This window comes from Dissoconium aciculare (genome assembly GCF_010015565.1).
Source record: "Dissoconium aciculare CBS 342.82 unplaced genomic scaffold K489scaffold_11, whole genome shotgun sequence".
Lineage (NCBI taxonomy): Eukaryota > Fungi > Ascomycota > Dothideomycetes > Mycosphaerellales > Dissoconiaceae > Dissoconium > Dissoconium aciculare.
Window position 1 is genome coordinate 978,610 of NW_022984961.1, and position 21,583 is coordinate 1,000,192.

Consider the following 21,583-nt stretch of genomic DNA (forward strand, 5'->3'; position numbering starts at 1 on the left):
CCGGCATTCCCGCGGCGAAATCTTGGCACGCGACTCCCTGCGCGTAGCATTTCAGTGCATCGTCAAGTATTTGCCCATCAACTACATTTCCTCGCAGCGCAATGATTGCATCTGTGTGAATCCAACCCCAGGCACAATGCTGCACGCTTCATGTCAATCCTCGGCTCTTTGGTCAGCCCACTCCACGGGAATACGATCTCCACCACAGTGGTACGCTCAATCGGATTCAGCCCGCGACATAGTCGAGCTATCCGCCGCAGAAATGCTCATCAGTCGACAAATTCATTTGTACAACAGTCTAAATTCATCAAAACGCCTGCGGTGACAAGCGAGGATCTAGAAAGGATATTCATCAATTCATTGGTCGCAGCAAGCTCGTGCTCTCTCCACCAGAACACCAGCAATGTTCAACGTGGCAGCTTGAAACGGCCAACTTCGAATCGCTCGGATCAAAAGGAGCTTTCAACCCTTCAACGTCGAGGTTTTTCATCTGGTCCCAGAAAAAAAACCGTCATACAGCTCGCCTCTGAACCCGATGAGATCGAGAAAGCACGGAGGGCAATACCGCGGATCACCCCGGAGGAATATAAAGAGCTGGTAAATACATATGCTGGCTTCGGAGGCAAAGTACGAAACAATGAGCGCGCCTCGAAAAACAAGGCGTACTTCCCGTTGGCGCCACGACTTTTCATGACGCCAGAGCAAGAGGATGCATATGCACTTCACGGACGAAACCATCTTCTACAGCCAAGAGATGCAGAAACCAGACAACGTCTCAAATTCCTCCGGAGGCTTTTAGCAAGGCCACTCGGTGGTGTATCACAAGAGGAATTGTGGCAGGCGTATGAGAATCTGCCAGAGCACCGGCCTCGCTATCTGAACGATGCGAGCATTCAGCGCATGTTTCGACATCTGGCTTGGGTTGAGTTTCGTACTACGACAAACGCCATGCAACGTTATCTGGCTTTTCTCAATCATTGTAGTGAAGAGGGCCTGGAATTGAATGCCGACATCTGGAATACTGCAATATCCTTTTCGGCGAGATGGATCCGACGGACGAGTACGGCGGAATTCAAAGCCGCTGTGGAGACCTGGATGAGGATGGAGGAAGCAGGGTTTGAACCTACCAATGTTACGTTCAACATTCTGTTCGATGTTGCCATCCGCGCGGGACGGTATGGACTTGCAGATACCATCTTCCAGGAGCTGGTCACGCGAAAGATGCCACTGAATCGTTTCTTCCGCACCAGTGTCATCTTCTACGCGGGATTGCAGAAGAACGGTGACAACGTCAGGAGTGCTTTCCGCGATCTAGTCAGCAGTGGCGAAATCGTCGACACTGCAGTCATGAATTGCGTCATGCTGTCGCTCATCCGTGCTGGCGAGGGTGCCGCCGCCGAAAACGTCTTTGGCAAAATGAAGGCCCTCCACGAGGAGAAATTCGGCATCGCCGGTCCCCAGTCATGGCAAGCGCAGAAGCGACTCGGCCGCTTCCTCGACCACACGGCGCGCGCGTTGCGGGAGGAGCGCAACACGATGCAGAACTCCTTCTTCGGCACCGCCTTTTCGAACGAAGACCGCAAGGAAGCGATTCAAAACGCCACCCCACTCGCGCCGAATGCGAGAACCTATCGCATTCTCATCGCCTACCACGCAGAGACCTCGGGAGACTTGGATCGGATCCGCGACTTGATGGCGGAAATGTCGGATCGGGGCCTGGCGATTCACGGCAGCGCCTATTTCCTCTGTTTGAAAGGGTTCATTGCCCACGGAGGGATTCACCGCTGGAGATCGTCCTGGTGCCATATGGCGCTTGAAGAACTTTGGGCGGATTTCATCGCTGCTGCTGCTGCTGCTTCATCCTCTTGTGTTCCAACGACCACCGCAGACCTCGACACCGATCCCGCACGCCCCTCGCGGACCGTGGTTCCCACAGAGATCCTCAAGGATGCTAGTTCCGATCTTACCAGCAGCGACCACGACCATCTCCACCTCGTCCCCGATAACAAACTCTCCGAAGAATCCCGAGCGCCGTACTTCACGGTGGCTCTCACGTGTGTCGCGCTCAGGGCGTTTCATCGCTGTGCAGGTCGAAGACGTATGCTGCAAGTCTGGCAGGAGATCCAATCGCAGCTGTGGCAAGGCATGACGATGGATCAACGATTGGAAGTACAGGAGACGGTGGATTCATTGAGATCATAGATGGGCATGACGGGATTCTCCTTTTTTTCCTCTTTCAAACATGACCTACTTCTTCCTCTTCTCTAATTGTCTGGAGCCTGACGGGGGATCCAGGTGTAGTATAAACTTAACGAATATTGTACATTTATAGAGATCACATTTCGAGACATTTTTCATCTTCCACAGGGTGAAACGATGGCAAAGATGCTTTCCTTGTGCATAGTTTCCTTCTGCAAGAGATTGCCGCCTGAGAGGAATTGGCATCGTGACATTTTCGTTATTCTATGTAGCAGACCCTGGATCCTCGCCTCGCCTTGGTGCATGCGCCCGATGGGATCAACAAGTTCTCCCAGGATCATTCTTCCACGGAGGCGAAAGACTGATTTCCTCCAACTTCAGGCATGGATTGGAATAGAAATACCGTGCCTTTTCTTATCATCTCCAACCCAACCACCACCGAGCAATCCCCGTCAGTCAGTCAGTCACACTCCCGCTGTTTTCCAAACCCGACTGCCGTGTTTCGGAGAGCGTGAATTGCGAGGCCGCCCGCGTGACTGGTGTTCACGCATGCACGAGTGACATACACGCAAGGTTGGTGGTGACGACGATGATCGACTTCTATCCCCCCTCCCATCGCTACCATCGGAGCCGTGCAGGAAATCCTTCAGGAATGATCGACGAATGCACGTCCGGGAGAGCCTGAACCACAAGTCTTGCCGGGGAAATATAGGCCCTGTAGCGAGAGCGAGACCCTCCGCGACCCTCTCTTCGGTCAAAGGCGAAAGCGGCAATGTTCGCTCGCCGAAGATTCACATTTAGCTCCCACGCCCGAAATTGCTTGTTTTCCTGAGTCCGGGCGGTCGGTCGATCGCTGTGGCGCGGTTGTTGACACCACTCCTTTTCTTTTTCCTACACCGTCCCTCAGCCGCATTCGAAGATCCGCTGGATCCGATCCGCGCGATGAGATTGGTTCGTGTGATTATTTGGCGCGATTTGATCTACAGTACATCATTGTCCAGAGCCACGAACGATGTCGGAGAGGACGGACTCGGCCCCCAAAAGGCTCGTTATCTCCGGGCTTGCCTCCAGAGGAAAGGCGATGTCACCATCATCTCTATACCACTGCACTCCGGGGTCCGCCAAACTTTATTATACTGGTATACGATCATTTTTCAGCTGATGACCTTGAACAAGCATTTGCCATGGCCCTACTTTGCACCCTATATGCATAATGATGAGGAGGAGGATGAGGAGAAGGATCGCCTCGCGTTACCATCCGCCGCTCGGGGTTGTCGCATCGACGACCCTGACCTTGCATCGGAGACAAGGGAGAGTGACTGGCGACGATTATGTTCCTGGTACAGCAGGTAGGCTACGGGATATCATGGGCGAACACTCAAACATGGCCAAACGACCCTGACGAGCCTTGGTAATATTTCATCGTAAATCCACCTCCCAATACGTGACAGTTCGACGACCAGATGGCGCTTTTGTTCGGTCATCGAAGGCAAACTATAGCACAAGCCACCGCCGCTTTCCTTCGTTAGACAGACGCCACGAGGCCCTTTCCCGGGAGCCGGATCTCTCGGTCCGCCATCGACGCGAGATCTACTGAACCTGACGACTTCTCCTCCACTTCGTCATTCCGCTACTCAGCACCGGTCTGGCGTCTCGTTCCTTCAGCACGAAGTACTGCAGCTAATTCTCGCGAGGCTGACATGGATGATATCGGCGGTTCCTGAGTGGTCAAAGGCTATCGTGCACTTGTATAGCACTCTCTGTTCCGCCGCCTACGATATCGGTAACCGCTCCACCATCAGCTCTGACTATCTCTCGTACAGCGAGGGAGGAATGTCATTCTACTAGGTAGTCTCCGGTCGTCCCGTTGAGATCATCCGCTGGCTACGGTAATGAGACCCAAACCCTTCATTCTTGGCCGTATCTTCCTCCATTGGCTCTGTCGGCGTTCGCATGATAGAGACGTAGCAGGAACGATGCACGTACATTACATATACACCCACCCAGCTGGAAGATCATCCATTGGTGGACATTCCTGTAATACTCGGAAGTGACTTCCTGTTTCATTCTCCTCTGTTGACGTTCTTCGCCATGGGAAAATGAAAGAAAAATAATATCCCACCATCACTCATATTTCAACTCCGAAGGAAATCATCTGCATATGCTACACATGATTGATGATTAATACACAATTATCATTCCACAATAGCAACCACTTCCGATCTCATTCTTCTTTTTATAGCAAGATCCACCTCGGAAGGATTCCTGATTTCCAAAAGCTAACTTTCCACCATTCCTGCACCTCATCCTCCGCTTGACAAGGTTGCGGATCCAACAGTATTCCCGGTTGCTATTTCCCCCCAAGGACATCTGCAAACAAGGCCTTTGAGGCAGCCAATTATTATTGTCCCGATTTCGGTACGACATCCTTGTCGGAGTATCGAATATCTGCCGAGTGCAGGATCAGCAACACATCCCATCGACATATCTCAATCAACAATTCTTCAATCATTCGGCTGAATTCCGATATCGAAGAAACTCGCGTGCTCTTGCAACATGGACGTCCAGTGTCAAAACAGTCCAGACAGAGAAGCTTTCCACCGAAAACAACGACAAGCAGCAAGACCGCGAGTCAAGATCGAGGGACGTACTACAAGATCCACAAGGATGTCCTCGCGATCGGCACAACCACACGCGACAATTCCACAGCAACGACGACAACCTTCTCCACCTCCGACATCCCGTACACACCTGTCTCCTCCTCCCCTCTCTCACAGCAACACCAATAGCAGCCCACTCCTCTCCCTCCCCGGCGAACTCCGCAATAAAATCTATCGCCTCTCCCTCCTCTCCCCAACGTCGATCGAAGTCGGACCCAAAGGCTATCCCCGCTCAGGCCTGCTCCGGACAAATCGAGAAATCCGCGCCGAGTGTCTGGAGATTTTCTACTATGAGAACAGCTTCGATATCCTGGCTCTGGACCTTGATCCGACGACGTTGGAGCGCTGGTGTAGGATGTTGGGGGCGTTGGGGAAGGGAGGAGGAGGGGAGAAGGAGGAGGAGGAGGAGGAGCATCGAGCGAATCGCATCATCGACCACAGCAGCAGCAATGCCGTAATATCACCATTAGTAACGATATCTCCCCAAAAGCAACGAGCATCACCACCGCCGCCGCATCAACCGCTCATCTCCCAACGCCGCATCTCAATGAACCCGCACATCCGCCAAACCGCCCACTGGCCGAACCTTCTCCGCTGGCTGCACAAATGGCACATCGGCGCCATCCCCGCGAGGCTCACGTATCCCGCGCATTTACAAAACGCCGAGGTGAGGATCGTCCATGCCATGTTCGACATGGCCATGTGTTTGCGGGGACAGCCCTGGAGGACGGTCGAGGGCGTGTTGAGCTGTCAGAGGAGTGTGCTGGAGGCGTTGAATGCTGGGTGGGGGGTCGATTGGGTCTGATTGGGTTGACGGATGGGACGGGATGGCTTTGGGGAGGGAGGCATTGTTGGCATCGCAGTTTCCTTTCTCTCATCATCATATTGTCGGAGCAGAGCATGCAATGGCGGAGTCCTTGGCGATTGAGATGAAGCGTCGGCGTTTACAATTAAGAGGAGGAAACAAGTCGTTCTTGTATCACGGTTGAAACGGAATTCGAATCATCTTGTAGTAGCTGAAACTCTTCAGGTGCGATGAGGTGCGGACTTCACGCAACTCTCAACTTACGGATTATCAGTTTTTTCTATCGGACAGACTATCGTGTTGCCAATGCGTGTCGCGAATCAACAACCCACAGCATAATCCCGCGATGTCATTCTCCCACACGCAGCGCTGCTCTTACACCTCCCTCGTCGTCGTCTCAATTGACTCATTCCCTACTCGCGCGCGATTCCCACGCGATTCCTCTCCATCTCATTATCTTTCTTCCCTTCTTCTCTCCTCCCAGAGCAGTCCCATCCATCCACCGCGCGACATACGTCGCCCGGCACGACGCGATCAACAAAGGAAGAAGACGGGAAGGAGATTTGTACGCCTAAAGCGAATCTGACCGCCGCACTTGAAAAAATTCAGCAGGGTAGGATTATTGAAAGGCTTGACTGATATCGGCTCTCGCGGGAATGTGTTAAGATCAATGGGTACTGTGATTGCTGGTGCGCAATTGATCATACAAGGGTATATAGGAGGCCATCAACTTTGAAGAAGGAAAAGAAAGAAGGAAGAAGAGGGAGAGAAGAGGTGGAGAGCATTTGTGTGCGGTGGGAGGAGCGAGCGAGGAAGGCACGGGCCGTGCGGAGGTGGAGACTGATGATTCAGCGGAAATGTGCCCCCGGGCTTTCATTAGGGTTGGGTTGGATGTTGCCCAGCCCTGGAGATGAGTGGTGATGTTCGATGTCATTGATGATGAGGATGATGTTGATGCGGGAGAGATGATTCGACGATAAGAATTCTGATGAAAAAGAAAGTGCACATAAGATGACTCACAAGAAATGAAGAATACATAATACAGCCAGATTCCAGCTACGACAAACAGCAAATGCTTCGTTCATTACAATTTTCAAGATCGATCTGCTTGTCGACAACGATACCCAAAGCTTGCAACATTGCCCGAGTCCAAGTACAAAACGGCGTCTCAAAGTTGATCCCGCGAACAATGGCCACCACCGCATCTCAACCAGCTCCAGCAACGAACGCTGCCTCGTCCCAACCAGAACAAAAAGCCTTCCCCTCGCTCCGTTTCGCCGATGTCAGTAAACCAAAATCCCCACCATTAACCCCTGAAAGCAAATCAACAAAAGTCCCCCTTCCTAATGATCCACAACCCAGATCGGGATCAACCTTACCGACCCCATTTTCCGGGGGACCTACCACGGCAGGGCCGCGCACGAAGATGACCTCCTCCACATCATCACCCGCGCCCGCACCGCCGGCGTCCAGAAAATGATGGTCACCGGCAGCGACCTGGACGAGAGCCGGGCCGCGATGACCCTAGCGCGAGAGAACCCCGGACTATGCTATGCCACCGTCGGCGTCCATCCTTGCTCCGCGGAGACGTTTCTGAAGTACCCTCAGGGAGCGGATGCGTTGTTGCAGGATTTGAAGAATCTTGCGACCGAAGGGAGAGACGAGGGGACTGCGACGGCGTTTGGTGAGATCGGATTGGATTATGACCGGTTGCAGCATGCGAGTCGCGAGACGCAATTGGAATTTTTCGCCAAACAGCTTGATGTGGCGATTGAAGTTGGCTTGCCGCTGTTCTTGCACTCGAGGGCCGCGGCGGAGGATTTCGAGGGGCTTCTGAGGGAGCGACTTGACAAATTGCCGAGGAGGGGACTTGTGCATTCGTTTACGGGCACGATGGAGGAGATGAGGAGGTTGGTGGAGATGGGTTTTGATATTGGGATTAATGGGTGTAGTATGAAGACGGAGGAGAATTTGGAGGTTGTCAAGGAGGTCCCCTTGGAACGCTTGCAGATTGAGACGGATGGGCCGTGGTGTGAGATGAGGCCGAGTCATGCTAGTGCAAAGTTTTTGAAGGAGGCGCCGCCGTTGCCGAAGGCGGTCAAAAAAGAGAAGTGGAATGCTGAGGCGATGGTCAAGGGGAGGAATGAGCCTTGTGCTATTACCCAGGTTGCGTATGCGGTTGCTGCGGTCAAGGGAATCCCGGTGGAAGAAGTCTGTGAAGCGCAAGTCTCATATTCTGCAATATTTGCGTTGTTCTGGGTTTGCTAATCAATAATACAGGGCTTGGAACAATTCCATCAAGATGTTCGGACTCGGCGAGGAACAGCAATAATGTCAAACACTATTAAAAAGGAAATCCAGATTGAATAGTGTCGGATCTTCCACGTCTCCAGCCAGCCTCATGCGGAACGGCAGGAATTGCCCTCGTCCCTGATTCGCTCCTTTCCTTGGCCACACCAACCTCTCGGTACGTCAAATTGATGTCTCCCAGATATGTGCTGACATCATTAGACCGTTATAGCCTCTGTTGCGTCAATGAATGATCGGCTTTCAGTCATCGATCACGATCACCTCCGGCTCTTGGATAAAAAGCGAGCTTTTCTCGACTTCACGCACGCCTTCATCATCATCAAGCTCAAGTACTTGCGAGCTTGGGGTGATGCGCGCCTTCTTTCGTGGTGTGTTTTCCTCGGTGCGCTCTCTCTTGACTTTTATCAGCTCCGTGTCCTTCGATAATATTCTGCGCTGTAGTTCTGCAATCTCTTCGCGGCTGAGATCGTCAGGATCTTTTGCTTCGATAGGAGGCGGAGAAGGCGTCCGCGGCACAATAAGCAACGCTTTAAGAGATTCTACATTGTATTCAGCGCCACGGCGTGCATTCTGGTTCGATGCTTACTTACCAAGTGACCGATATCGAAAGACGAACTTCCCGATCTTGGAATTTTTCTTGATAGGAACCGAGTGTGTCCACTTCATTGGGGCGGAAATCAGATCTCCCAATCTAGAATTGGTCTGTTAGCAGATGGAATGACGCAAGAGTGAGTTTACCTCCTTCAAGCTGTGTGACAAGCTGCGACCTTTCACACTCTTTTCAGTGACCGGTGTGGTAGACTCCCAACAAGCCGTGTAGTCTATCTTTCCCCTGCTACCTTCATTGTCCCAGCGATTGTGGCTCAACTTGACCTCGATGCTCCCGAGTTTCGCGTGTACTTTAGATTTGACAGATCCCTTCTTAGAATCGCTTGCTAGAACAAGTTTAGTGACTGGATATCCTTTCTGATACTTGCGCAAACTCACTAGTTACCAGGGACGAGAAGAAGAAAGGTCTCACCGAGGTGCGTGTAATTATTGCCGAGTCGATTGAGATAATCCGCTTTCCGTTCTTGAAGGATTTCTTGCCACAATTTTTCGCGTAGACCCATTTGCCGTCTATATAGACATGACAACAGATGACATCGCCACGAAAGCATGTTCCATCCTTGAGCTTGCAGCGTACAACAAAAGCTTTGCCCGTTTCGGCCACGATGTACCGTGTGGTCGTATCGGGAGTCTCCTCTTCATCCGGATCAGTGTACTCCTGTAGTGGCTCTCCGTCACACAGCACTTGTACTTCGATGCCGTCCACATCTTCGAGAACAGCCATCGTATCCGCAGGTCGGGTGTGGTCGGGGAATAATGGAGGACGATAATGAGTGCTTCAACGATTGCTTTGCGGTAATAAGCGAAGATCTTAACGTGAGTGAGAGCGAAGATGTTGTTTCAAGGGCGATTGATGAAAGAAAGCGAGAAGATTGTAAAGATGAAAGATAGTGTCGAAGTGCAAAATTACAATTGGAGTGACAAGGTATTTGCTTCTGATAACGTGATCACATTTCATGCCCGGGTGAGCAAGCAGCAGCGGTGCTTGTGTACAGGAGGCAGTGGCGCGTGAAATGGCGAGACGTGAGGGCAAGTGACTTGGCACGTTGAAACCTTTCGCCAATACAAACGATCTATTCTTGCAAGAAAATTACATGAGGCGTCGAACACGATTCTTGGAACCTGCCGATGTTTCCAAGGGAGTGCATACCCTACCGTTCTTCGGTGGAAACTACACACAATTACCCAGCATGTGATTGTTCAAATCCAAAGAGCAACAGACACCACATCTGCGAGCCAACGTTGGCGTCACTCGCGGCTTTTCAATCGATGACAATGACAATTTTCTCCTTGACGGGAATTTCCTCAGCAGTGAGCTCGCGGAGATCTTCATCGTCGACAGCCTCAAACTTCAGCAAGGGCTCCTGCAGTCGTGGTCTTTTCGCTGCTGGGGGCGCCTCGTCGATCTCTACCTCCTCTTTGATCTCAGCCGGGATCGATTCGTGCTTTCTTACGGACAGGCTGTCATATCCGGACTCGTTTTTGATTGGCTGATCGCTTTGTGGCCTCAAGATCGATGGGTCTGGTACTCGTAGTCTTTTTCCCACGGCAGGCGGCGTTGGTGGGATGATCAACATGGCTTTGAGGGCATCTTGACTTGTCAGCGCAAAGTCGAAGAAGGGAACGAGCATGGCAGTACAGTACCGAGCGAGCGACAGTAAAAGTTGAAAATGGCAGCTGGCCTATGCTCGGGATCAATGTTGGTTGTTTGAAAATAGTAGTTGGGTCCAGTCAGAGACTCTTGAGGCGCGAATCTGATATCGAGAGTGTCAGAAAAGAGTCAGACGCGAGGTAGCAAGTGACTAACTTCACGCTATACGATACCGAGCTGCCTTTTATGGCCTTTTCAGATATCGTGATATCTCCATCTTGGAGTTGAGGCGCTTGTTCGACTGGTGTGAATGAGGGACCAATGGTTACATGAATGACTTCAACCTGTACGTGGCCTAGGGAATTCGGATCGAGGACGATGTCATTGTCTGCGTTGCTTTCTGTGGCTGTTTCTTCCATCAGTACTGTGAAACAAAACATTCATGTTCTGTGCACATACTGATGTTGAGACCGGCAAATACAAAAGGTCGAAAGGAGCGAGGACCAGTGGGTGCACCTTCAATGAATACAGTCTTTTTCTTCGGCCCGCATTCGTCCCTCGAGACGATTCTCTCTTCCACAAATTGTCCATTGACGTAGACGTTGAAGCTGACACCGTCGGACTTGAAACTTCTTCTCGTGACCGTACAACGTATGGCGAAGGCCTGATTGTTCTTGGCTTCGATGTAGCGAGCAACGGTGCACGGTGGGACCTCAGCATCAGGATCGCTGTACTCTTTTGAGTCCTGAGCTTTTTTGTCAGGGCAACGTATCGTGACGCGAAAGCCAGGAATCTTTGTGATAATCGCCATGTCGTCTGACCGCCAAGGTGGCGTCGTATTATGTGACGTTGCAAGATGGTAGGTCGGAGTGATAGTCTATCGGGCTTTGTGGCAGTCGTGGGATCATGATGAAAGGTTTTGATGGAGTGTGAAGGTGAAGAGTGATCAAAGAGCCCGTCGGGCGGGCTTGCATCAAGAGTTGGGCGCGGAAGTGACTTTCACCTTTGTGCTCCAGCTTACATTGTCTATCAATTCATTTTCAAATCTGGAAAGTACCGGAATGCTTTGAATGATGCGTGCTTGCCAAGTTTGCAGGTGGTCATTATGCCCAGGTGTATTTGGAATGCTTGAATCTTGAGCGCGCGCGGCTTTTGGATGAGATAATGTTACGACAAGCGATTGACTCCACTCCAGCCTCAATCCAGAATTTCACTGAATCAATATTACAAGAATAGCATAATTCCAAGTTCGCTTCGGCCTACAGCATTCGCTTGCCCCATGTTTAGGCTGTTCCTCTCGAGGCAAAGTTTCCGCCTTTCACTGGCTCGGGGATTGTTCAAGTCAGATCGATCACCGTCACCTCTCTTCTCTTACGAGGAATCTCCTCTGCCGGCGTTTCCCGGACATCGTCATCACGTTGTGATGAGGAATGTAAATATGAGTTTTGACGTGGCCTCTTGCGGGAGGTCGATCGATCGCCCTGTCCCTCCTCTTTTATAGCTGCCGTGGCAGAAACGCTCCGTGAATTGATACGACGCTGTAATTCTGCAATGTCTTCGACGCTGAACGTTTTTGGGTCGCGAAGCTCGAGGGGCTCCGGTGGCGGGGTTCGTGGAATTATGAGCATTGATTTGAAGGCAGCTGACTTGTTAGTAGAGTCAAGTCGAGCTTGTTTGAACATGCTCACCGAGCGATCTGTATTGGAAGTAAAACCTTCCTTGTGGTATATTGTTGGGGTCCACGTTTTTAATCGTAGGAGTATGAAGTTTGGGGCCAGCAACAGCTGGACCAAAGCTAGGAATATCGATCAGTGCCTCTCGACCAACATCGAGCAATCTCGATCTGTCGGCCACTCACCTCACACTGTGTGATACAGCACGGCCTTTCGTCGCCTTCTCGGGAATTATTTGACTGCCGTTGCGTGGTTTGCCAGTAAACGGAACCTGCGCTTTTGAGGACCTGATGTACTTTATGTGGTGGAGTTGAACCTCGATCACGCCCATCTGTTTATACTTGGTCATTTGATCTGCACGAAACTTATCGTCGGTGGCTAGATACATAATGTTAGAGTATCCGTCAAATACGTGCTCATCTTTGACATACAAAATTTGAGATCAGAGAAGTAGAAAGGCGAGTATGCGCTGTCTTTCACGCGGGCGCCTCTGAACAACAGCTTGTAATCGCTCGCAACGCAACAGTCTGAGGGCACAACTAAGCTTTCCACCCATGCTCCGTCGATACACACGTGGAAGTTGATGCCATCGCCTTCAAACTTCGTGTCGTGTCGCAACATGCACTGGATTTCGAAGTTTTGGTCACTTTTGGCTTCGACGAAGCAGGAAGCCGTATTGGAAAGCTGTCCGACATCTGGGTCGGTATATTCAATGAGAGGTTGATCGTTAGTGATCACATGAACCTCGACGCCGGGTATGCTCTCGATGACGGCCATGTCCTCAGAAGGCAGGTGGTGGTTTGATAGATAAGAACGATGGGATCAAGGAGCGGAAGACGTCTTGAGATTTGTGACAAGTCTGAGATTGCAGTTGTCGTGCGCTGAAAAATGTGAAGAAGCGATGCTGCGGTGCAAATGAGCGATTAAGGGTTATTTGCAAGATCGTCATTGGCTCGACGTAGTCTTAATATATGAGTGAGGTTGAGTGTGCCTACCTCCTAGGTATGCAACATTATGTTGTTGCTGGATAGTTGGAGACTCCAGTGAAGAGCACATGTGACTTCCAAGGTTGCTTCCGAGCCCTGTAGGTCGTTCTTACCTGTTGCTGCCTACATACGGGCAGGGCTCGGGCTGTCACAACACAGGATGGCCCGGGGACGTTTAATGGCCTGGAGGTGTTATTTGCGATCGAACTCCAGCCCGATGATTCTCGTCCGTCGTTACTGGGTACCCAATTACATGTCCTCGGAACTTGCCAACACTTTCAACAGAGCCACAGATTTGTTCAGGATCAAGGTTCTCAACAAAAGTGTACATTGCATCAGGTTTTCCACGCCATTTGTGACCCACCTTGAGTAGAAGAGGCTCCAAAGTCAGTATCAGCCTCCAAGAAGTGTTTCTCGATAACCATAAAAGAGCCCGCCTCTCTGCCGAGCCCTTCACCAGTTACCATCTGCACCAATACAGGTGCCGCCGCGTTGGACAGGATTGCCATCATCACGCATGCTGAGGTCACACGCAGAGTCATCACGTACAAGCTTCATGCGGTCAGATATCTCATGCCTCGGGCAAGATTCTCACAAGCTCAGCGCCTTGAGGAAAGGTATACATTCCAAAGACGAGACTTCGAAGCCGCGTTTCATGACGCTGGCACGATGGATACGTGTTCAAGCATCTCGATTCTTGCTGCAGCCCCGGACTTCTGCTTAGACTGTGCTGAGAATACTGGAAGCAATATGTTGGAGCTCTTTGGCCGCCATTTTGCAGCGTGAAAAGCGAGTTCGGATGGCGCTGATCAAACGAAACGAAAAGGAACTTGCGTTTTGCGGGCTTGACTTCTGAGCTTTCAGCCCAGCACGCGAGTGATCCGTGCAATGATGCTACAAATCAGGTGTCCACCTGGGAGGTGGGCATCAAGCACTTGATTGAAAGGATCTCTTGTCCAGAACACCAAAATGATTCGACGCGCGACATTATCTCCGTCCAGGAAGACACTCGAAGCAGTCAGGTCCAGCGGAATACATGATTGACCGATCTTCAGATGCTGAGGAACAACATTGAGCGTGTGGCGCGGCAGTGCCGAGGTCAACGAGCTCCACTGTTGTTAGACTCATGTTGCGCTGTATAAAAACATTGGCGAAAGTATTCATGATGAATGACGTCGCAAGGGTGCAGCTCTTAGGAAGTGCGGCGTGCGGCTATACAATCTCCTTTCCTCTCCTTGATGTTGATACTTATCGTCGCAGGTTCGTCGCGCAGTTGAAGACGGTAATAATAGGATTTGTGAGTCAATCAGATCTTCGCGTGCCTGCACAAGCGCTGCCGCGATGAAAAGCAAAGTTTGATAGAATCCGAGGCGATAACGCAATAGTCGATGACATGACCAAATGTGGTATCCGCACGAGCCGAGATTCATGGCATCCTTCGTGCGCAGGTGGGCATCACCCTCGTTGAGCGACTGCATATCTCCAATGCATACCTCACACGACCACACACAACACCCATCATGACGACCCTAGCAGACTCATTTTCTTCGCTCTCCGAAACCACGGCGATCATCGTCCCTGGACCACCCACATTGCGCATAAGCTACCGGCAACTGCATGCGGATGTCTTGGCTTTCCAGAAGAGGCTTGCGGAGTTGGGCATTTCCCTTGGCGCTGCAGTGTCGATTGCGCTTCCCAACAGCTACCCATTCATCGTCGCCTTTCTAGCCGCCTCGTGGCAGCGAGCGATCGCCGCTCCACTGAACCCGGCATACAAGCAGAGCGAATTCGAGTTCTACATTTCCGATCTCTCCTCGGCATTGGTCTTGGTGCCGCAGGGACAAGCCGATGGACCCGCCGTGCAGGCCGCGAAGACACACAATGCTGCGGTTGCAGAATGCTACCTTGATCCACGTACCCATGAGGTCATTTTGGATGTGAAGAGTGCAGGCAAGCTGCAAGGCAAAGGAAACAAACCCGTGGAAAAGGCACAACCGGAAGATGTCGCGCTTGTCCTGCATACATCGGGAACAACAGGCCGGCCGAAGGCTGTTCCCTTGTCACATCGTAACCTGACGCGGACAATGTCGAACATTCAACGGACATATCAATTGTCTCAGGATGATCGAACAATGCTTGTTATGCCACTCTTCCATGTCCACGGCCTGTTAGCGGGGTTCCTTGCGCCTCTCGCTTCGGCCGGCTCGGTCATCGTGCCTGGCGGTTTCAGCGCGAGCACATTCTGGCCGCATTTTGTCGAGCACAAAGCCAATTGGTATACGGCTGTGCCTACAATTCACCAGATTCTGCTCAAACGGCCGGATCTTTGGCCCAACCCTAAGCCGAACATTCGATTCATTCGATCATGTAGTTCACCTTTGTCACCGAAAGTCTTCCACGAGCTGGAAGCTGCCTTTGATGCGCCCGTTCTCGAGGCCTACGCGATGACCGAAGCTGCTCACCAGATGACTTCAAACCCGCTTCCACCTGCGAGGAGAAAGCCTGGCTCTGTAGGACTTGGCCAGGGCGTCGAAGTAAAAATCCTCGACCAAAGTGGAAAGGAAGTTGCACAAGGTAAGGAGGCCGAGATTTGTATTCGCGGACCCAACGTGACTCGAGGATACATCAACAACGACAAAGCCAATGCCGAGTCGTACACCTCAGGGGGCTTCTTCCGCACTGGCGACCAAGGCAAGCTCGATGAGGACGGGTATGTCATTATCACTGGACGTATCAAGGAGCTCATCAACAAGGGTGGTGAGAAAATCAGCCCCATCGAGTTGGACAACACGCTTGCACAGCACCCCGCTGTCGCCGAAGCTGTCTCGTTTGCGATCGAGGACGCACATTACGGCCAGGAGGTTGGCGTCGCAGTGGTACTGAAAGAAGGACAGCAGGCTACTGAAGAGGAATTGAAAGCCTACATGAAAGAGAAGGTCGCCAAGTTCAAGGTGCCAAAGAGCATCTTCTTTACCCAGACCATGCCCAAGTGAGTTTCTCTATCAATTTTGCGGCTTTGCGAAGGATTTTATGCTGATCTCATCTCAGGACTGCTACTGGCAAAGTGCAGAGGCGGATGGTAGCCGAGGCTATGCTCAAGGGACCAAAGGCGAAATTGTAGTTCAAAGCATGTTCTCACACTTTTCAGAATTGTTTGCACAATGTCTTTCATATGATGGAAACGAAAACGAATTCTTACATAAGTGTCATCGTGAGGTACATGTACTTCAAGCCAATGCTACTCCGCATGTACTTTACGCACGCGAGACGGCGCGTCATCCGAGTTCAAATTCAGGGCTCATTCAAGCCGAGCCACATCTACTGTACTTTGCGGCTCAGCTGAGAGCAATCCACATTTCTTACACTCACGATTCTTACATTGTATTGCCATAACAATGCGACCCAATCACCGTAACCGATGACATCAAGATCAGAGCCACTCCCCTAATTTATCACGAAGCAATATGGCGTCCAATCCCGCGGCCGCGCCCGCTTTCCGAAAGCGACTCTACCTCCACGACCCAACCCCCGAAGAGCTCGCCGCCGACGCCGCAGAAGAAGAAAAGGCACGCAAGGCCGAAGAGAAAGCCGCCAAGAAGAGTTTGTCCCCATCCGATCAAACGTGTATGATTTGAGATCGAAACGACCATCATCTAAACCACCTCTTTTCTCCCGCACAGTCGCTCTGCCGTTCGTCCCGCAAAGTGTCACGGCCCCGAAGAAACCGGTCCCTGTAGCACCAGCTGCTGCTGCTGCGCCGACGCCGCTCAAGCGCAAACAACTATCCACAACTGCGAATGCTCCCTCGTCAGACGATGTGAGAGGTGCGAATTCAGCTGTCTCGGAGCAGGCCGCTGCGAAAAAGGCCCGCACGGATCTTGATTTCTCTGCGGAGATTGAAGCGCAGATTCACGCCGAGAAAGAGTATGGTGTAACATATGCTTTTGACAATCGGCCGCGGCCACCGCGTGGAGGAAAGGGACGTGCGAAGAAGGAGTATGAGGCGGAGCACGCTGGCCCGATCAAACAGTTCGATGTGACGCAGTATGTCCCAGCGGTATGTCGAAGCGCATTGGTTAATTTGGAAAATCAATTGGAGACAGACGCTGATCTGGAGATGCAGGACATCACGGAGCTCGAAGATAGTGCTGCTGCTTGGATGGACTACATTCGGCGGCATGGGAGGAAGCGAAAGAGGAAAATGCTCGCGCAACAAAATATGCGCCTGCCTCTCTCACCAGCTCGCTCACAACCTTCAAGTCCTCGTGAGCCTTACTCGAACAAAATTATTTCTTCCGAGCATACTGACGACCTTTTAGCACGGCCATCTCTCGCAAGGCCAGGCGGACACTTCCCACCTCCGCCTTCGTTCGACACTGTCATGAATGATACAATTTCACGGCCCCCAGTACCGCCTCCTCCGCCTCCGCCACCACCTCCACCTCCACCAGTCCGGATGCCACTCGTATATGCCACAGCCAATCATGCAGCACCTCCGCCGCCGCCGCCGCCTCCACCGCCTCCACCGTCAGCGATACCACCTGCAATACCTACGGCTTCTGTGCTTGCAGCACCTCCAGCCAATTGGACTCCTGCTCCACTGGCGCGGACACAGTCTGGACCAGACGATAAAAGTGCGGAAGAGAAGAAGGCGCATGCAGCAGACATTGTGGCGCAGATCAAGGCAAAACTGGCAGCCAAGGCCAGCGGACAAAGCGTTCCTGGTGCAAGCTCCGGTGCCTTGCAAGGAGGATCTGCGCAACCGGCGTCTTCTTCTTTTGGTGGTCCGCCTTCAATACCCGGCCCGCCTGTCCACGAAATGGAACCAGAGAAGCCACCGCCTGCCCCTACTGGCGGCGCAGATTATTCGGCGCCTTTTCAGCCGAATATGCAAGCTGCTGTACCAACAGGTAATAACTCTCTTCAATACAGTACTAAGACTTAATTGCTGACGAATCCTCATCACAACTACAGAAATGGACGACGAACCACAGCGCGTGGGAAATGGACGAGAATCCGCCGGAAAATTCGCCGAGCGCATGCTCAAAAAGTATGGCTGGGAGAAAGGTCAAGGTCTCGGCGCTCACAATGACGGCATCACCACCGCCATCGTTGCAAAGGCTGAAAAGCGGAAGAAGCTTGCCGATGCCGACGGAGGCGGGTTTGCCGCTCCCAAGAACATGGGCAAGATCGTCGGCGGAAAGAAGCGCAAAACTGGTACAGAAGACAATGCCGACACCGAAGTTCAACAAGCTGGCCACGGCGATCTTTCTGAAGTCATCAAGCTCTCCGGCATGCTCACAAACTTAGATGTCGACCATGAAATTCAGAACAATGATCTGCTACAGGAAATCGGCGATGAGATGGCGCAGAACGGCGTGGTGGAGCGTTTGTTCATCTGGAGAGAGGAAGACGGTGGTGGAAATGAAGTTTTCGTGAAGTTTGTCAATCAACTGAGTGCGTTGCGAGCACTGCAGGCTTGCGATGGCATGGAGTTTGCGGACAATCAAGTCACGGCGAGGTTTTGGAGTGCGGAGAAATTTGAGAGGGGGGAGTATGCTTGATCATTTCTTGTACTATCAGTTTTTGCATACGACAGGAACATGTATCGTCTCGAAAGAAACGAATCACTTGAACGTGTGCCTTCGAGTCCAAAATGTAGGAAACTCACCCAATGACAATACAGTATTGTACTGTCCGACAACCAGATGGAAAGATCTGATAATCGGTGCACTTCTCCACATTCTTCATCGCCGAGTGAGCCAATAGACTTTCAACCCACGGATCGTGAGCCGCGATCATGACGCAATGGCTCGATCTAGACTGACTACAAGCCGAGATGTTTGTCCTCGACATTGAATATCGTATGGTGCAGACGACACTTCCAGTTCGACACGCAATAAACATCTGGGTTTAATTTTGGGTGGTATTGATTACGAGGCTTTCTCATGTCAATATCACATTCACAATGGCAGCCAGTATAGCGACTGGTCTCGCCATCACCAATCCACTGGTCAAATATAGAGCGCTGGTCGCGACAAAGGCGATCTCTCCTGATCCGGTATGATAAAAGAGCGCAAACAGGCAGACGACACTGCTGCTGTCGCATATATAGACGAAGCTAATCTTCACATCACTGCAGGGTCAACATCGTCTCGCGATCTACCTCTCCAAGCTCTACGACCGTCTCAAAGACTACGAACCCGAAGTCGAATACGGCCACCGTCTCGACCAACTCGCCCGCGCCATCCGCGCCCGCGAAACAAGCCGCGAGGGCGAATCCCTCGCCTCCCGCACATGGCGCGCATTCCTCTCCTCGCGCGAACGTCGCGACAGTCTCGCCCTCACCCGTCGTCTCACATCGCGGGAATCCGCCCTCCAGATGAAATCGCCCAAGGGCCTCATGCTGCACGGCGAAGTCGGCACCGGGAAATCCATGCTCATCGATCTATTCGCGGATTGTCTTCCCACCCGCAAGAAGCGCCGTTGGCACTTCAATACGTTCATGCTCGAGACGTTTGCGAAGTTGGAGGGCCTACGACGGTCCCGGTTAGCGGGGCCGCAAAGACCTGGCGTGTTGGAACCTGAAGACGATTATTCGCTGTTGTGGTTGGCGAAGGATCTGGTGGAGACTAATCCGATCATTTTCCTGGATGAATTTCAAATGCCGGATCGAGTGGCGAGTAAGATTCTTACTAATCTCATGACGAGTTTCTTTCATCTTGGTGGTGTGCTCGTCGCGACGAGTAATCGTATGCCTGAGGAGTTGGCCAAAGCAGCAGGAATTGCATTTGCGCCACCGCCGACAGTGACGCCAGGATTTGGGTGGGGATTTGGTGCGCGGAGGAAGGATTCTGCAAAGTTGAATCCCGGGTACAACGAATTTGCATCCTTTCTGGAGGTCTTGAAGGCGAGGTGTGAAGTCTTGGAGATGGAAGGCGGAAAAGACTATCGGAGAATGGAGAGCGGAACGATGGCTCCTAAGCGGGACGACTTGGAAGAAGACGACGCATTATGGAGAGTGGATGCACACGAGGATTTGCAGCATTCGGCCGGTATGCCTGGGTGGGCAATTCCCGAGACTGCGAAGGACACCGCGGCAGAGACTGAGGAAGCTGAGCCGACCGGTCTTAGTGGTGTCCTTCCGACATACTTCGCGGTTGATGCGGACCCCGATTCCCGGGAAGCTTTAGAAGAGTCCATCAGGAGGATACTAGGAAGTCCACAAACAGGAGCCATCACATGGATCCCTTCGACCCTCACAATCTATGGAAGACAGATTGAAATTCCACGGGCATCTGACGGCATCGCCATGTGGAAATTCTCCGAGCTCTGCAAAACGAATCTCGGTCCCGCCGACTACATCTCCCTCGCTTCCACCTACCACACCCTCATCCTCACCGAAGTCCCAGTCATGACCTGGCTGATGAAGAACGAAGCCCGACGCCTAATCACCCTCCTCGACGCCCTCTACGAATGTCGATGCAAGCTCTTCGTCAGCGCCGCCGCCGGGCCCGACGATATTTTCTTCCCGGAAGAACAACGCAAAGATGGCGACAAAACCGGCGACTCCGTCTACTCCGAGACGCTCTCAGAAGTCTACCAGGACGCGACCGCACCCTTCCGTCCCAACATCCTCTCGCAAAACCCCAACTACGCCGAACCCGAATCCGAACCGGACTACACCCACGTCCGCCTCGCCGGCCTCCTCAAAGCCGACTCCCTCGAAGACTCGCCTCCGGTCCCGGCTTCGAAGAACACCCTCACCAAGCCCGCTAATCCCTTCGGCCGCTCCTTCGGCCTGACAGATTCCGAAATGGAGCCCCGCCGCCGCGAACGACCCATCGACACAGGCGACGACACCCGCTTTGCTGCCCCCGCGGCACCATCCCCATCATCACGAAACCCGGATTTCGGCAAAACCGCCGCCTTCACCGGCGAGGACGAGCGCTTCGCATATAAACGCGCCCAGAGCCGTCTTTGGGAGATGTGCTCGGCGCGCTGGTGGGCCAGGGACGAGAGCGATTGGCACCGCCCGCTTCCCGTGGAGGCGAGGCGATGGGAGAGGGCGATCGATGACGGCGCTGGCGGTAGAGATGGATTGGAGAAGAAGCCGGAGTTGACGGAGATCAGGGTGGGTCCGAAGACAATTGATCAGACTCGCGATGAGAGGAGTTTCAGGAAGGTGGAGAGATTCGTTGCTGGTGGGGGTGATGGTGGTGATGGTTCTCCGTCGCCTCCTTCTGCTGCTTCGTAGACGGGTGGATTATGCGGAGGCTGCTGCAGACATGGGAAGGATATCGGGATGCACTCCTGCTCGGCGTGAACGGCCGTCGCGCTTCACGAGTGGTCCCCAACTATTCACCGAACAAGAACCCCACTGCAAGCGTTCAACCCTACTCTCCTCCACTACATGGTGCTGGTTCCGGCACCGCACCTTTTCTTTCTCTCTCAACCGCTTGAGCAGTACCCCTGCAAACGACGGGGAATTCCACGGACTTTTGTCTCTCAGCGGCAAATTTCAGATAGAGAGCCTCCTTCCCTTCGAAGGCGAAAATGATGGGGAAAGGGAGGGGATGGGGGACGGCAAACTACTCCCCCACAGGAAAAAGAAGAAAGAAAGGATTGAAGATCTTTCCCCCCCTCTCTCTCTCTGAGAAGGGGCACACAGGGGAACGTAACAGAACTGAAAACTTGTGAATTTCCATCTCTGAGCATATACTTGGGTCTGCAGAGGTGGAGGAGAGGGG

General features: G+C 52.4%; 7 protein-coding genes across 7 annotated transcripts; 6 read left to right on the forward strand and 1 right to left on the reverse strand.

Annotated features, from left to right (window-relative positions):
• The first annotated feature begins 92 nt into the window (after positions 1 to 92).
• K489DRAFT_383206 (uncharacterized protein) lies at positions 93 to 2,364 on the forward strand. Its single transcript, XM_033605543.1, has one exon. The coding sequence runs from the start codon at positions 151 to 153 to the stop codon at positions 2,200 to 2,202; it is 2,052 nt and encodes a 683-aa protein (XP_033457441.1). The 5' UTR covers positions 93 to 150; the 3' UTR covers positions 2,203 to 2,364.
• A 2,502-nt stretch (positions 2,365 to 4,866) lies between these two features.
• K489DRAFT_412361 (uncharacterized protein) lies at positions 4,867 to 5,664 on the forward strand (the record flags this gene model as incomplete). Its single annotated transcript, XM_033607919.1, has 1 exon — positions 4,867 to 5,664. The coding sequence occupies one exon, from the start codon at positions 4,867 to 4,869 to the stop codon at positions 5,662 to 5,664; it is 798 nt and encodes a 265-aa protein (XP_033457442.1).
• Positions 5,665 to 6,853: 1,189 nt separating this feature from the next.
• Positions 6,854 to 7,996, forward strand: K489DRAFT_390381 (Mg-dependent DNase; the record flags this gene model as incomplete). The annotated part of the gene is made up of 3 exons (XM_033606598.1): positions 6,854 to 6,946; positions 7,027 to 7,886; positions 7,945 to 7,996. The coding sequence occupies 3 exons, from the start codon at positions 6,854 to 6,856 to the stop codon at positions 7,994 to 7,996; spliced, it is 1,005 nt and encodes a 334-aa protein (XP_033457443.1).
• Positions 7,997 to 8,214: 218 nt separating this feature from the next.
• Positions 8,215 to 12,624, reverse strand: K489DRAFT_324375 (uncharacterized protein; the record flags this gene model as incomplete). Its single annotated transcript, XM_033601754.1, has 5 exons — positions 8,215 to 8,513; positions 10,228 to 10,337; positions 10,391 to 10,586; positions 10,634 to 10,919; positions 12,541 to 12,624. The coding sequence occupies 5 exons, from the start codon at positions 12,622 to 12,624 to the stop codon at positions 8,215 to 8,217; spliced, it is 975 nt and encodes a 324-aa protein (XP_033457444.1).
• Positions 12,625 to 14,280: 1,656 nt separating this feature from the next.
• On the forward strand, positions 14,281 to 16,433 carry K489DRAFT_383213 (acetyl-CoA synthetase-like protein). The gene is made up of 2 exons (XM_033605544.1): positions 14,281 to 15,822; positions 15,882 to 16,433. The coding sequence occupies exons 1-2, from the start codon at positions 14,354 to 14,356 to the stop codon at positions 15,952 to 15,954; spliced, it is 1,542 nt and encodes a 513-aa protein (XP_033457445.1). The 5' UTR covers positions 14,281 to 14,353; the 3' UTR covers positions 15,955 to 16,433.
• Positions 16,298 to 18,397, forward strand: K489DRAFT_412367 (uncharacterized protein; the record flags this gene model as incomplete). The annotated part of the gene is made up of 5 exons (XM_033607920.1): positions 16,298 to 16,457; positions 16,514 to 16,890; positions 16,957 to 17,098; positions 17,153 to 17,743; positions 17,808 to 18,397. The coding sequence occupies 5 exons, from the start codon at positions 16,298 to 16,300 to the stop codon at positions 18,395 to 18,397; spliced, it is 1,860 nt and encodes a 619-aa protein (XP_033457446.1).
• A 404-nt stretch (positions 18,398 to 18,801) lies between these two features.
• K489DRAFT_396115 (uncharacterized protein) lies at positions 18,802 to 21,431 on the forward strand (the record flags this gene model as incomplete). Its single annotated transcript, XM_033606864.1, has 2 exons — positions 18,802 to 18,894; positions 18,976 to 21,431. The coding sequence occupies 2 exons, from the start codon at positions 18,802 to 18,804 to the stop codon at positions 21,088 to 21,090; spliced, it is 2,208 nt and encodes a 735-aa protein (XP_033457447.1). The 3' UTR covers positions 21,091 to 21,431.
• Between the last annotated feature and the right edge of the window lie 152 nt (positions 21,432 to 21,583).